The sequence below is a fragment of the Mauremys reevesii genome, linkage group 5 (genome assembly GCF_016161935.1).
Source record: "Mauremys reevesii isolate NIE-2019 linkage group 5, ASM1616193v1, whole genome shotgun sequence".
Classification (NCBI taxonomy): domain Eukaryota; kingdom Metazoa; phylum Chordata; order Testudines; family Geoemydidae; genus Mauremys; species Mauremys reevesii.
The window spans coordinates 112,934,606-112,948,863 of NC_052627.1; the positions used below are offsets into that span (position 1 = coordinate 112,934,606).

At 43.5% G+C, this 14,258-nt stretch overlaps 1 protein-coding gene across 4 annotated transcripts in view; it reads left to right on the forward strand.

Moving 5' to 3' along the window:
- Nucleotides 1-3,499: 3,499 nt before the first annotated feature.
- NSG1 (neuronal vesicle trafficking associated 1) overlaps nucleotides 3,500-14,258 on the forward strand; it is a 32,324-nt gene continuing 21,565 nt past the window's right edge. Inside the window, exons 1-4 of one of the 4 annotated variants that reach the window (XM_039540187.1) lie at nucleotides 3,500-3,734; nucleotides 4,529-4,669; nucleotides 5,371-5,521; nucleotides 12,179-12,295. In XM_039540187.1, the coding sequence (XP_039396121.1) occupies nucleotides 5,393-5,521; nucleotides 12,179-12,295 (246 nt within the window). In that variant the 5' untranslated portion in view covers nucleotides 3,500-3,734; nucleotides 4,529-4,669; nucleotides 5,371-5,392. Of the gene's footprint in view, nucleotides 3,735-4,417; nucleotides 4,670-5,370; nucleotides 5,522-12,178; nucleotides 12,296-14,258 lie in introns of those variants that run through there. The other 3 variants (XM_039540184.1, XM_039540186.1, XM_039540185.1) reach the window with 3 other exon arrangements.

Below are 14,258 nucleotides of genomic sequence, written 5' to 3' on the forward strand. Positions count from 1 at the left end.
GAGGAGGCGGGCAGGGAGGTGAGGCGGCTGGCCAGGGGGGAGAGGAGTCCCTTTACCAACCTCCTCCTCCTCCCCTCCTGCGCCTCCCGCCTGCTGGTTGGCCCCACCAATCAGCGCCTCCCACTTCCTCCCAGCAACAACCGCCAATCAGCTGTTTCACGGAGTCTGGAGGCACTGTGGAGGAGGAGTGAGGGTGCAGTGTGCTTGGGGGCGGAACTGGGCAGGGAAGGGAAGAGGCAGGGCAGGGTGGGGCCTTGGGGAAGGGGTGGAGTGGGGGTGGGACCTGGGCAGAGCACACCCTGGCAGATAGAAACTCAGCACCTAAGTCCTGGGCCCCACACTCTCCTAGGGACGGCCCTGATTTTGCACTTTATTGAATTTCATCTAGCTGTATTCAGACCAATTCTCCAACTAGTCAAGGATGTTTTGAATTTTAATCCTTTCCTACAAAGTGCTTGCAACTCCCTGTAGCTTGATGTCATCCACAAATTTTATAAGCAGACTCTCCACTCCATTATCCAAGTCATTAATGAAAATATTGAATAGTACTGGACCCAGGATTGACCCCTGCAGGACCCTAATAGATACATCCTCTCAGTTTGACAGCGAATCACTGGTAACTGCTATTTGAGAACAGTTTTTCAACCCGTTTTGCACTCGCCTTATAGTAATTTCTTTTAGACCAGTGGCTCTCAACCTTTCCAGACTACTATACCCCTTTCAGAAGTCTGATTTGTCTTCGTACCCTCAAGTTTCACCTCACTTAAATATTACTTGCTTACAAAATCAGACAAAAATCCAAAAGTGTCACAGCGCCCTATTACTGAAAAATTACTTATGTTCTCATTTTTATCATATAAATATTGTGCTTACGTTTCAGTGTCTATTATATAGAACAGTATAAACAAGTCATTCTCGGTATGAAATTTTCATTTGTACTGACTTAGTGCTTTTTATGTAGCCTGTTGTAAAACTAGGCAGATATCTAGGTGAGTTGATGTACCCCCTGGAAGACCTCTGCATACCCCCAAGAGTACATGCACCCCTGGTTGAGAAGCACTCTTTTAGATCACATTTCCCTAGCTTGCTTATGAGAATCTCGGTGGGACTGTGTCTAAAACCTTACTAAAATCAATATCAGATCTACTGCTTCCCCCCTATCCACTAGGCCAGCAACCCTAGCAAAGAAGAAAATTAGGTTAGTCTGGCATGATTTGTTCTTGACAAATCCATGCTAGCTGTTCCTTATAACCCTATTATCCTCCAGGTAATTACAAATTGATTGTTTGGCCATGACCAAGTGGTCCAAGAGTCCCTTCCCAAATGAAAATGAAGAGTTGGATTTTCATAAGCATTCAACAATAGTCTAACAATGCTCCCATTGAAGTCAAGAGGGAAGGTAGGCCAAGGCTGAGCATTTATAAAAATCCCACCCTAAGTCATTTGCATGGTTACACACCTAACACTACTAACTCTAATGCCACTAAACAATTAAAATTAGGGGATTTATGGAATTTAAAAATGTGAACTTGTTCTGGGCAAAGGCAGCTAGCTGTGGAGAAGAAGAAATTTTGGGTAGTAGAGGCCACATAGTTCTTTATTAACCTCAGCTCTAAACTATTGATGCCACAAAAGCATGCGTGTATGCCCCTAACAGGTAGTACTTTCCAGGAGGTGCTTGAATTTCAGCAGCACAGTGGAAGCAATAGCATGCATCCCACCACTGTGAATATGCAGCTGCCACCTTGAAGAAAAATATAACCTTTCATTTAAAATTAAGGTCTTGTTCATATTTGGGAGTAACTTCAACTCAGCTACCAGTGGGGAATAACTGATTTTACCACTTGAACTTACCCTTGGTAAGCTCACCCAGCGCAAATAGCAGTTTTCCTTGTCTGCATTTGAATGGTAATGATACCCAGCTCTCATATAGCACTTTTTTCATAGGACCTAACCACATCAGCCACACCACCAGGGGCTCGTTCACCTGCACATCTACCAATGTGATATGTGCCAGCAATGCCACTCTGCCATGTACATTGGCCAAACCAGACAGTATCTACGCAAAAGAATAAATGGACACAAATCTGACATCAGGAATTATAATATTCAAAAGCCAGTAGGAGAGCACTTCAGTCTCCCTGGTCAATCAATAACAGACTTAAAAGTGGAAATTCTTCAACAAAAAAACTTCAAAAACAGACTCCAATGTGAAACTGCAGAACTGGAATTAATTTGCAAATTGGACACCATCAAATTAGGCCTGAATAAAGACTGGGAGTGGATGGGTCATTACAAAAACTTAATTGCCCCCATACTAATTTCTCCCTACTGTTACTCACACCTTCTTGTCAACTGTTTGAAATGGGCCACCCTCATTACCACTACAAAAGTGATTTTTCCTCCCTTTGTTGTCTACTGTTAATTGAATTGTCTTTTTAGACTGACTCCCCACTTGGTAAGGCAACTCCCATCTTTTCATGTACCTGCTACCGTATTTTCCACTCCATGTAACTAATGAAGTGGGTTCTAGCCCACAAAAGCTTATGCCCAAATACATTTGTTAGTCTCTAAGGTGCCACAAGATCTCCTGTTGTTTTCACTTTTCATCAGTAGATCTCAAAGCATCTTGTATTTATCCTCACAATACCCCTGTGATACAGGGAGATATTATTAGCCCCATTTCTGGGTACTGATGGCCGACTCCCAGATATAGATAAACTCAAGTCCAGATCCTGAAAACTATTGAGATCAATGGGACTTAGGCACATAACTAGTCTCTAGCCCTTATGGTGAGAAAGGAAATCTTCACCATATGAAATGAGCGTAAACCTACAGCATAAACCAAGCACGCAAGAAAGGAGAGGCATGATCATATTATAAAGATCAATTGTGAGCAGTGTCTTGTTTAAAGGGTGTACTTTGATTTTTGTCAGTGGATCTTGGCTAAGCAACCTTGTTTTATCCTCTCCATCCCCTCAGTGACTTCATAATATGTAGATCAGTATTCCTCAGGATGCCTACATTTGCTTACCACAAGGTGATGCACCTGCAAGATTACAAGCAGTGCACACTGGTTGCCTGGGGTTACAGAAGACATTAGGAGAGTGCACCTGAAACACATTTCCCCACCCAAAATGGCCTCTTGCTCAGGCTTTGTGATCTGTGTCTGCCTTGGAGTGCCATGGACTTCAATACAAGAGTTAGTTTTCTGTTTATTTTGACCTTCCTTTGTTTTACTAATCTGTCTGTCAGTTGGGGGGAAATACTTAAGAGCAAAGTTAATGTCCAAATGAGGAAGCACAAAAATCCTAAAATCTCCTACCCATACTTATCAGACAGCTTGCGCTTTACAAAGTGGCCCATTGCCTTGAGCTGTCTCCCCTCCCTGGGGCCTCCTCTCGCTTTGTGACTTGGCTCTGACACTGAGGAGGTTGTGCAGGTGCTGAAATACTTATGCATCGCCCGTCAGCAGCAAAGCAAGCAGCGCCAGAAAAGCTGAATAACGGATCGCGTCCTCCCAATTACCAGGGCCCAGGAAAACAGTGCAATTAAGATGATAGATTGGCTGCACCAGCGAGCAGGGCGCACCGGGCGGCTTATTTGGCGCTGATTTTCCTTCTTCATTACAGATTGCAGCGTTTTTGACCCCCTTTCACCAACCCCCGTCTAAGGCGAGGAGCGTGGGCGCCTGGCTCCAGCCTAGGGGTGTGTATGGAGGCAGCGGCTCACAGGTGCGAGCCCCGGGGAGAGGGAGGCGGGCAACTAACTCCCTGCTAAGGGGCTGAGTCAGCAGCATGGAGAGATGGGGCGGCAACGCGACCCTCCCTCCCCAGAAGGGCGCAGGGCCGGGGAGCGCCGCACTCCCCCTTCTCGGCCCCAGCTGGGCGCCGCTGCCCCGGGGAGAGAGCGACGAGCGCTCGCGCCTCAGGAACAAAGCCCCCGGCCCCACCCAGCCCCTTTGCACCGCGCCTGCTGCCCGAGGAGCAGGGAGGGACCTGCAGCTCCACCGGGAGCCTGGGGAGAGAGACGCCCCCCCACCCCCGCTGTGCCCAGCCCGCTTGCCCCGCTGCCTCACAGGGGCCCGGCGAGGTCACTGTCCCCTCACAGCCCAGCCTGCTTGTACCGCCTGGCGCCCCCCTCCTGACCTCTGGGAGGAGGGAAAGGCGATGCGCCTCCACTGCTCCGTGCCACGGCTACCCTGGCGGGAGCAATGCACCCAGCCCCAGCCCCTTCGCACCACCGCCGCCCCAGGCCCTTGCAAGGGGAGCTGCGCCCCCCACACCCCTTTGTAGCGTTGCTGCAGGGGAGCCTTGCCACCCCCCTGCAGCTGCACCAGTAGCCGGCGCAGGGGGAGCTAGTGGTGCGCTTCCCCCGCCCCCCGGGGCCCCTTTGTGCTGCTGCTCGGATCTGCCCTAAGCCACGCGGCGGATGCGTCACGGCGGAGGCGCTGCTGCTGCTAGCAACGCGCACGAGCCCATTAACCCCAAGGCAACCCACCCCCGATCGATCCTTTCCCTGCACCCAGCCTCCCGCCCCAAGCCGCTCCGGAGAGGCGTCCGACCAGCTCCGCCATTTCCGAGAGCTGAAGCAGAGGGGCTCGGAGCATCCCCTATCGTGCACCCACCACCGGCCCCACACAAAGGGAAAAGGCAGAGGAGTAGCTGGGGTAAGTCCAAGCCTCTTCTTTCCCTTAGGTAGCGATTATTTCTGCTGCCCCTCTTTGGGAGAGGGGAGGAGAGCTTCATGCCCAGCATCTCGTGGTGCTCCGCTCCCTCACCCACCTCTCCTGGAGATGGGCACGTTCCGGGAAAGGCGAGAAGGGATGGATGCGGAGAGGGGGGCGGTGTCGCTGGGCAGAGAGAGATGCAGAGATGGGGGACTGTGGAAATGGATTGATGGACGGAGGGGGAAGCTGTGTCGATGTAGATGGAGAGATGCAGTGAAAGGGGTTGTGGGGCTGGAGGGGACTGCGGGGATGGATGGATAAATTACATAGAAAGATGTTGCATTTCCACTTGATATTATTCAAGGCTTCCAGAAAGCGCTCCGGAGAGGATGCCATTCACCCTTGGACTGGGAAGAAATACACTGATTTAATTAGTCTTCTGTTTAAAACAAAAAGAAACACTCCCTCCCAAACTGTGACATAATTACAGCCTACGCCTTCGAAATGACCATTCAGAAAGTAATAGCGATGCAAAAAAGTGGAATTAGGTCACTTGAGCTCAGCAGAAGAAATTTTGCCTGGAAAAAAACAAAACAAAAATGGGTTTTAGGATTTGTGTGTTTGGGGCATGTTTTTGGTGCAATATGAGTTTGAGACCTATCACTATGTTGTGGTTTTCATTTTTGTGTGTGTGCTTATAGGACTTTTCTAAATCCAGGAAGGATGGTGAAACTAGGGAATAATTTCAGTGAGAAGAGCACAAAGCAGCCCCTCTTGGAGGATGGATTTGACACTATCCCCTTGATCACACCCCTGGATGTCAATCAGCTACAGTTCCCGCCTCCTGATAAGGTACAGTAGGCTACAGTTTCCACCACAGAGAATCACATCCAATCTCTCTCAAACAACAGGAGAATCATTTGTGTAATAGGCCATTTAGAAATCTCATTTATTAGAGGGCATTTTAAGGAGTGGCTATTTCTTCTCGAGGAAAAAAATAAATAATTAAGCCAATGATAATCGTAAATATTTCAGTAAAAGTGATTTTTTCCCCTTCAAATGCCATTAGATATTATTAAAACATGTATTATAGGGTTAGATGGTACTGAAAAGATCAGTGATAAGTACATCTAGATTTCTTTTTTGCTTTGGGGATACAATATAGTATTTGCAAGCTTGTTCATGATATGTTGTCACTCTTTTTCTTGTATGCCCTTGTCTTCAGAATCTGTAAGGCAGCTGTGAAAATTCATTGTGGGTGAAATGTACCCCCGCTGGCTGTAAGACATCCCACGGTGTGCAAGCATCGCTTGAGAACTCCAGAGGGTGGGCTCAGGCAAACAGCCACTCAGGGAACTTCCGCATCACTTGTGTGTCTCAGAAGGGGCTCTGTGCTGGCCCCAGATAAGCCAACCAGAAAGGGGAAGTTGTGGATGGGATAGTGGTTGGGCTACTAGATTAATAATTAACAGATTCTGTGGTCCAAAACTCCTGAATAGGGGGTGTATATGTGTATTAGTATCTGCTGTTCCAGCCCATAGGCTGGAGTGTGGATCAAAGAAAGGTTGTACTGCCACCCCATATCCTGTCCACTTGGGGGAGAGGCTTGTATTTCACCTCCCTGACCTCAGCTTAGTGGTCCCTCATGCAAAGCCTGATTATTTAAACTTTGATGCAGAAGGGCAAATACAGAAACCTCAAGATGTTTTTCATTCCCTGCACAAATAATCTGATAATACTTATCAATTATGGGACATAATGAAACAGATACAAGAAAACATTTTTTTCCCCAGACATTCTTCCATTTGTATAACTTAAAAGCTTACTGGTCTCTGGTGTTGATACCTTCTGAAAAATAATATAAGCAGCCACAAACTTGAACTGGCAAATGGTCGCGCGTGCGCTCTCTCTCTATATATGTATATGTCGTAACAAATTTCATGGTGAGTTTTTGCTTCGTAATCTTTGAGGGCTTAGTTCTCTTCTTAGATATATGGTAGGTATAGGTTGCATATCTTGAAAATTTCATGTGCTCTTACCCTAGAGAGAGAGAATATCTATAAAATTGTCTAAAAATGTTCATGTATGGTAGACAATAAGGGTCCATTTATACCCTCCATTACGTAGGTGTAACTCCCATTGACATTTCTGTATAGTATGTGGTCACCACTTGGCAGGCACTTTAGATAGGATTAGCCCATAACAGCATCTTCAAAGCCCTAGAGTCCATTTCTGCCCTCAGTTACATGTGTGTAATTGCTGTACTGAAGGCAGAATTGGACCCTAAGGCTTTAAAACTGTTGTTGTGGCTGACTGTCTGCTAGTTGGTCCTGCATCCAGAGGCCAAACTTGCTGAGTGTGCAAGTTATATTATTCAGCTGCTAAGCAGAGCCTTTGAACCAGGAACCCCTGTGGTCCACAGGCAGCAGCTTAACCAAAATGGAGCCACTGTGGTTAATCCAGTAAGAGCTGTGCTAAGGTTGTCACTACTGGAAGTTGCTCTTTGATTAGTACATGGTCAAGTAGCACTGGGCAGAACTCCCACTGCAGACAACAGGAGTCATGTGAGCTTCAACCAAGGGCAAGTTATGGACCCGAACAGAGGACTCAAACATTTGGTTAGTGTTTCTTCTTTTCCCCTCTGCCCAACTGTGCGTGTGTGTGTGTTTCCCTTCCTTTGTGCAATCATTTACACACAAGTAGAAGAGTATTTTATAAGCCTCAATGGGTCCCTTTTTGTGCTCAGTTGGCCCCAGCCAGGTAAAATGCTTCTTAGCTTGTAGGCCACTGATACAGACTTAAATATTTTATTTTCAATAGAGCTCATATTAAAGATGCCAGTAGTAGAAAGGATTGACAGAAATCAAATTCTGAAGTAGCAGTATAGTCTTGTGTAATAAATGTAAGTACATATTTCACATATCCAAGCTTATTATGCAGTTACAAAGCTCTGGTGTGGCAGTGAAGCATAAAAACTTCATGAAGAGTAGTGACTAACGCTAAGAATTTGATGGTTTTGACAGTTTCTAAATTAAAGGCTGAATTGATTTAAGTATATTTTTGGTTATGTTAAACAAAAGAAAACATTATATAACCAGGCAGATAAAACTATGTTCACTGTCAGTTGGATGTGATTTTTTTTTTTTGAATGCCTGAGATTATGCAATATATTTGGGGGGTGGGGAGAGGAAAATTCCAAAAACCCAAGACCAGTTAACTCCCATGATGCTATTGAACACAGTTATAATCAAAATGAAGATGGGATGTTTGGAAACTAGTTTCCAAAACAAAGCACATCTATGCAGTATTTCTAAAGATATTGTGTACGTTTTGTGGCATTGGGCCCAAACCATCACATGTTCAAGACACTGTTTCAGCTGTGAAAACAGGCAAACCCCAAAGCTTTCAGTTCAGTGACTGGCTTAAGTGTCACAGTTCTGCTTTCAGAGGTGTATAGTTTCCATTGGCATCAATGGGTTTCATCTAATGACAGTATTGGGCCCTAACACCAAAAAGGATACAGAGTTATATTCTTTGGAAGATGATAAAATATGGACCAGATCCTTAAGGCTTTGTACCAAGGGAGGATTGTGCCCAGTTTTGAATGCGATGCTACAGAGGGGATATTGGAAAATTGTAGAAGATTGAAAATGGGGCAGAGAAGATGATGAACTATTCCTTTGTCAAGGAATAAAGGAATCTAGATTTGTATTCACTAGAATACATGAGATTAATAGGGATATGACTGAGGTATGAATATTTTAAGGATACGATGATGACACGGAATTGTTTGATGGGGCTTCTAGGGCCTTAAGGGATTTCAGGAGAAGTCTCTTTACGGAGAAGGCCTGCGTGCAGCTAACTACCATAGGTAATTTTTTTTTTTTAAAGTTAGCCTGATGCTTGAACAATATCACATCATACATGCAGAACACAGTATGTAGATAGGTAGGTGGATGGACCTATACTACTTACAGTCCCAGAATGCTAGTGTGAAAGAATACTGCTATTGCTATGTTATCATCTGCTAGTGGGTTTTTTAAACTGACCTCTTAATTGACTATCTGATCCAGTCAATCTCTGGCTTCAGACCTCACTAGTTGAATTCCCTTGAAGCTGATAGAGATGACCATTGTGACAGACTGACAATATCCTGAGCAAACCTTGTGGAATTAAGCTAAATCGTATTGATTTTGGGTTAATACCTTTGGGGTACATTGTACTAAAAAGGCAGTTGTGTATGTGTTGTGTTGTATCTTCTCTAGTAAGGAGGGGGAGGCTCATGTACTGCCTCTGTTATCAGCCCTTTGAAACCCGATTCCCCAGCCTCCCCCTCAGAAAAGTGGGTGTATACTAGCTCAAACTGGATTTTTCCAGGGACCAACAAACAAAGGAAGAGTTTTGGGATAAACAGCCTGGTTTTAAACTGGCTCTTGGCCTTCTTCCTGATGCAGTAAACCAGGGGTTGGCAACCTTTCAGGAGTGGTGGGCCGAGTCTTCATTTATTCACTCTAATATAAGGTTTTGCATGCCAGTAATATATTTTAATGTTTTTAGAAGGTCTCTTTCTATACATCTATAATATATAACTAAACTATTTTTGTATGTTAAGTAAATAAGGTTTATAAAATGTTTAAGAAGTTTAATTTAAAATTAAATTAAAATGCAAAGCCCCCTGGACAGGTGGCCAGGACCCGGGCAGTGTGAGTGCCACTGAAAATCAGCTTGCATGCTGCCTTGGGCACACGTGCCATAGGTTGCCTACCCCTGCAGTAAATGGACAGGGCGCTAGTCCAGAGAGGGCCCCAGTCCTTTGGGAAGGATTGGAAGGACTGGGCCTAATGAGGCCCCATAAGACTGGGTGCTTGTTCTGAGCTGAAGCTGTGATGAGCTTGTAACCAGAAGGAATCCCCTTGGGTGAGGGATGGAAGGACTGCTCCTGACAGACTCCATGTTAGGGTGATCTCTAGTAAGCTTATTAATATGTGTATAGGTGCTTTTATTGTTTTTGGTATATCTTCTCTGTAGTGCTTTTTTACCTTAAAAATAACATAGGTGTTGTGTGGTACCTTATAATGGTAGCAATTACACCTGGTAACAGTCTCTGGGAAAGCAAGTAGGTGTCCTTGGACAACCTGTCTGTGCTGGGAAATACACAGTGAAGGCAGGGAACTGTGCAGCCTGGAAATACCCTGGTCAGAAGGGGGAGAGATGTGGATTGTCACCCAGAAGGACAACAGCTGGGAAGCTGAAAGCTGGAGAGTAGGTGCCCTTGCTGGACCAGTGAGGGGAAATACAGGTGCAGTTGCCCTGAACTGTGACAGTTATACCTGTTCTTAAAATATACGAAAGGAAAGGGTGGGGGGGAATCAGCATCACATCATATTTGATCTTAACCAATAGTGGATTGAACTAACCAATTACACTTCTGATGTGCTTACATGCACATACACCCCTATGCATAAATAAAATATAGCGTTTAAACAAAACCAACCATTTGTGGAATAGTCTTTCTATTATATGCTACCTTCAGCTTCCTCAAAAACACATGGAAGGGAAATTCATCAGTATTTGCTAGTTGAAAAAGGGTAAACTTGATAGGAAGGATATTTTAATTTTCATGTCCTCCATGAGGGAATTATATGCAATAGGAAGAATTACTTAGTTAGCATCAATGGTGTGTTTGATGCCAGTGAAAGTAGATAAAATGAATAAAAAAATTACTTGGTTGTGATCCAAAGCACCCCGGCATTTACACCCTACACACTATTGTAATAATCTTTGTGCAAAATATGCCTTATGAGATATCATTTGAAAACTAATAACTTGCTTATCATTAATATTCTTGCATGATGTAAGCATGCAGTGGGTATTAATTATGAATCTATGCTGCAATTATAACTAAGTGTATGTAAACCAGGTGTGTTGGGGAGTAGTTAAACAGGTGTATCCTGAACAAAGGAGTTTTTCCATGAATTTATATATAAGCAGTAAACAGGCCCATCAAGCTAACAAGGTGGAGGAAAACACATTTAACAAGTGGAGGCGAAGACAGGATGGTATCTACACCCAGCAAAAGAGAGAAGCTTGGTCTGGGTATTACTTATATGGGTATAGGTTTACTAGCCTATAAAGACAGGGGAGTTATACCTCAAGTGTTAAGCAATTGAATCAACTAACTGAATGCAATATTAATGCATCAGGTAAAGTCTTTTATGAATGTATGCCCAGATAGGAGGGATTTTCACAGCTGTCAACCTGTCCCTATGTGAATTAAGCATAGTGGAATCAAACAATAGAAGCCCACAGGAAGGGAAGAACAGTATGAGGTCATTCTGCCTCTTGAAACAAGTTCCTTGGACTTTGAAAGACAGAACTAAAGATGGAAGCCATCTTTGGCATCCACCACTAGACGGACACAAGAGGCCAGAGTTCTTGCAAGCTGAGAAAGATGGGCCTTCAAACCAAGGTGCGGGAGGGGTTTGGAACTGAATATAGGTGGGAAACTTGCTTAGGCAAAGATCTTTAATCTAATAAGACAAGGGAAGCCAGTGCCTTGTTTTGTGGAAGGTCCTGACTGAGGGAAAGTCAGCCATGAATTGAAGAAGAATGATTGGTTAGCATAGGTGCAGGAAATACGGGTGAGGGGGTACTGCAGCAACCCCTGGCTTGAAGTGGCTTCAATTATACACAGGGTTTACAGTTTGGTTCAATGCTCTCAGCATCCCCACTATAAAAATTGTTCCAGCACTCCTTCTAGTGAGAGAAACTATCTTGAATAAAGCCTGTATCTTGCTAGATTAAGTTTTAGGCTTTTAGAAAGAGTTACACAAGTTAAACAAATCTAAATATGCTTCTATCTTCTCTCCTTATACTTGAACTCCCTTAACCTATGTTATTTTGTTAAAAAAAGTTTTCATTTTCACTCAGTGCTGTGTTTAAAGGGAAGTGTGTATTTACCCTGGTTAGCTTAATAAGTTGTGATGTTGTTTTGTGTCTTTAGAGGAATAAACAAACAATATTTCTCTGAACTGTCCAGAAGAAGGCTGGACATTGCAAGGCACACGGTTTTGGGAAAACTTGGGACTGGGAGTGTGCTGGGATCACCCTGCAAGTGGTAGCCAAGACTGGTGGAAGCCAGAGTGAGGTTATTGACAGGTTGCTGGGGTCAGAGCTGCTGAACCAGGATGGTCTAGCACACAGATAATTGGGGTGTGATCTGCCTGCTGGTAGGCCAGTAATGAGCAGGCCAGGTTGGAAATTACAACAGGAAAGCATTGTGAGGCACCCAAGGTTACAGGGCAGGTAGTGACAACTCCTCACCGGTCCAGATTGCATCCCAGAATGTGACAATGGTATCCTTTTAATTGGGAAATTTATATTATTTCATATTAAAGCTATGACCAAGAATACTCCCATGTCAGTGCAAAGCTAGTTGTTTTAGGGAAATAAGCCTTAGGGTATGCTGATCTAACTAGTAATCACTTTTTTGTTGATGTTTTTGATAAGGTTGTGGTCAAAACGAAAACAGAATATGAACCTGATCGCAAGAAAGGAAAATTTCGTACCCCCAAAATAGCTGAATTCACAATCAGCATCACTGAAGGGGTTTCAGAAAGATTTAAGGTAAGCATGGCTATCTGTGCTGTTAATAACTCAATTGCTATTACAGAACTACACTCAGTCAATTACCAACAATAGTAAAAGAAAACTGGATTTAAAGAACAAAGATATGGCAGAAAATTGTAAATAAAATAAAAAAAATTGAATGCAATTACAGTATCTCGGCATTAGTAATTAGGACCAACTCTTGCAGTCCTAACATCCAGGTACTTCACTCCTTACTTTGACAAAAATCCCATTGACGTTTCAGTCAATGGAAGTTCAGCATGATTAAGTGGTGAGTATCTTATGGACATGTAACTCCCATTATGTGACTTAATACTTCACTCCCATTAGCTTTAGAGGAGAAGTACTATACAGGCATGCACTTTCTTTTTTGCCCCCCTTTATTTTTTTTTTTTTATTTTTTTTTTTTACCCTATCAAACACATTCTTTTAAGGGAGAAAGCTTTTTCGCAATGTTTTTCCTTGGGATGGTTGATGGGTTTTGAATGCTCTGAGTGATTTGATGGCTCAGAGAATTAGTAAAAGAGCTGTTTGCCACCAGCTTACTGGTTCAAATTTATCCCCTAGTATGGTGATGTATGAAAACTGTTACCATCTGATGCCTGTTCAGTGAAAGTGGGTGGTGTAAGTCCATTCCTTGGTGAAAATGTGTCCACATCACAGTAACACCCTTTGTAGGTAGTCTGACAGAGACAAAGGATTTAATGGATGAAAAGACTTGAATCATTCCACCCCTCCACCCCCTAGGATAGGGTTCCTCAAGCCATATTAGCAAGGCGAAGTGATGAAATGTCAGCAGCAGGGCAAGCTTCTCTCAAACTTCAGTTTCCTGTGCTGTCTGTCTGGCACCTTGCACAGGCATTAAGTTCACTCAGAAAACATTTTAAAATATTTAGTATGTGATGGCAGTTTAGTGCACAGACTAAAACATAGCTGGAAGGTTTAAGGTTTAGTTTGGAGATAAAATGCTGGGCTGAAATAAAGAACCATATTCTTTTCCCAGTGCACATGTGTAACTCCCATTGGTGTTAATGGGAGTTTTGTGGGCACATCAAGAGAAGAACATACTCTTTAGCATGCAGAATAGAACACAGCAACCATGCATGAACAATGATTCTGAAAGTTCTTTGGGCCAAAAGCTGCCCTCAGAAACATACAGATAGCTTTCACTGAAATCAAAGCAAGCTGTATTCATATAACCAACAGTGGAATTGGAGTCTTTGTGCCTGTGTTGAGAGAGAGCTGAGCAAAGAAGATCTCTCTAAGCAACAAGTAAATTGCTTGTCATACTGTTGTGTAGTCATTTCTAATTTGTAGGGCTGAGTAGTTAGAAGCGAGAGCATTTTTATGTTGCATTTTTATGTACCTTTGAATGGCATACTTGAAACAAAATGTCTTTTAGATATGACTTTACAATTACCTCTTTGGGATTAATCTCAAACTGCAGGGTTGCTAGGTAGTGCTGCTAGGTAACTGCTGCATCAGAGAGAGGTTTCTGTAAGATTTTTGTATCTCTGGGGGATTGCATGATGAATCACACTATGGCTGTATGTCTAGGTTTCTGAAGGGAGGGTGTGAGAGGTGACCAATTAGGAAAATTGAAGTTTAGTTAATAGAAAATAGTAGTTTCATACAGAACAATCAAGCCCTAAAAATGTCCCTCAATTTCCTTATAGCAGTGTTAGGATTAAGTTATGCTGCTTTGTAACATTTTAGAAAGCACTGACTGCTTCTCCAGCAGAGACGATTGTTATATTCACCACTCCCAGTAGTAAACAGTTCATGAATAATGGATGAAATTTCATAAATATGCAGATGAATAGAAGAGATTGTTGTGGGGTTTTCTCCTGGGTCCTTATTAATTGTGAACCATCGTGTTAACTGCTGCTGTTGATTCTGAGAGAGCAAAAGGATGTTTGTTTGAAAGTTAAATATTTGCTATAATTATAAAATGCATTAT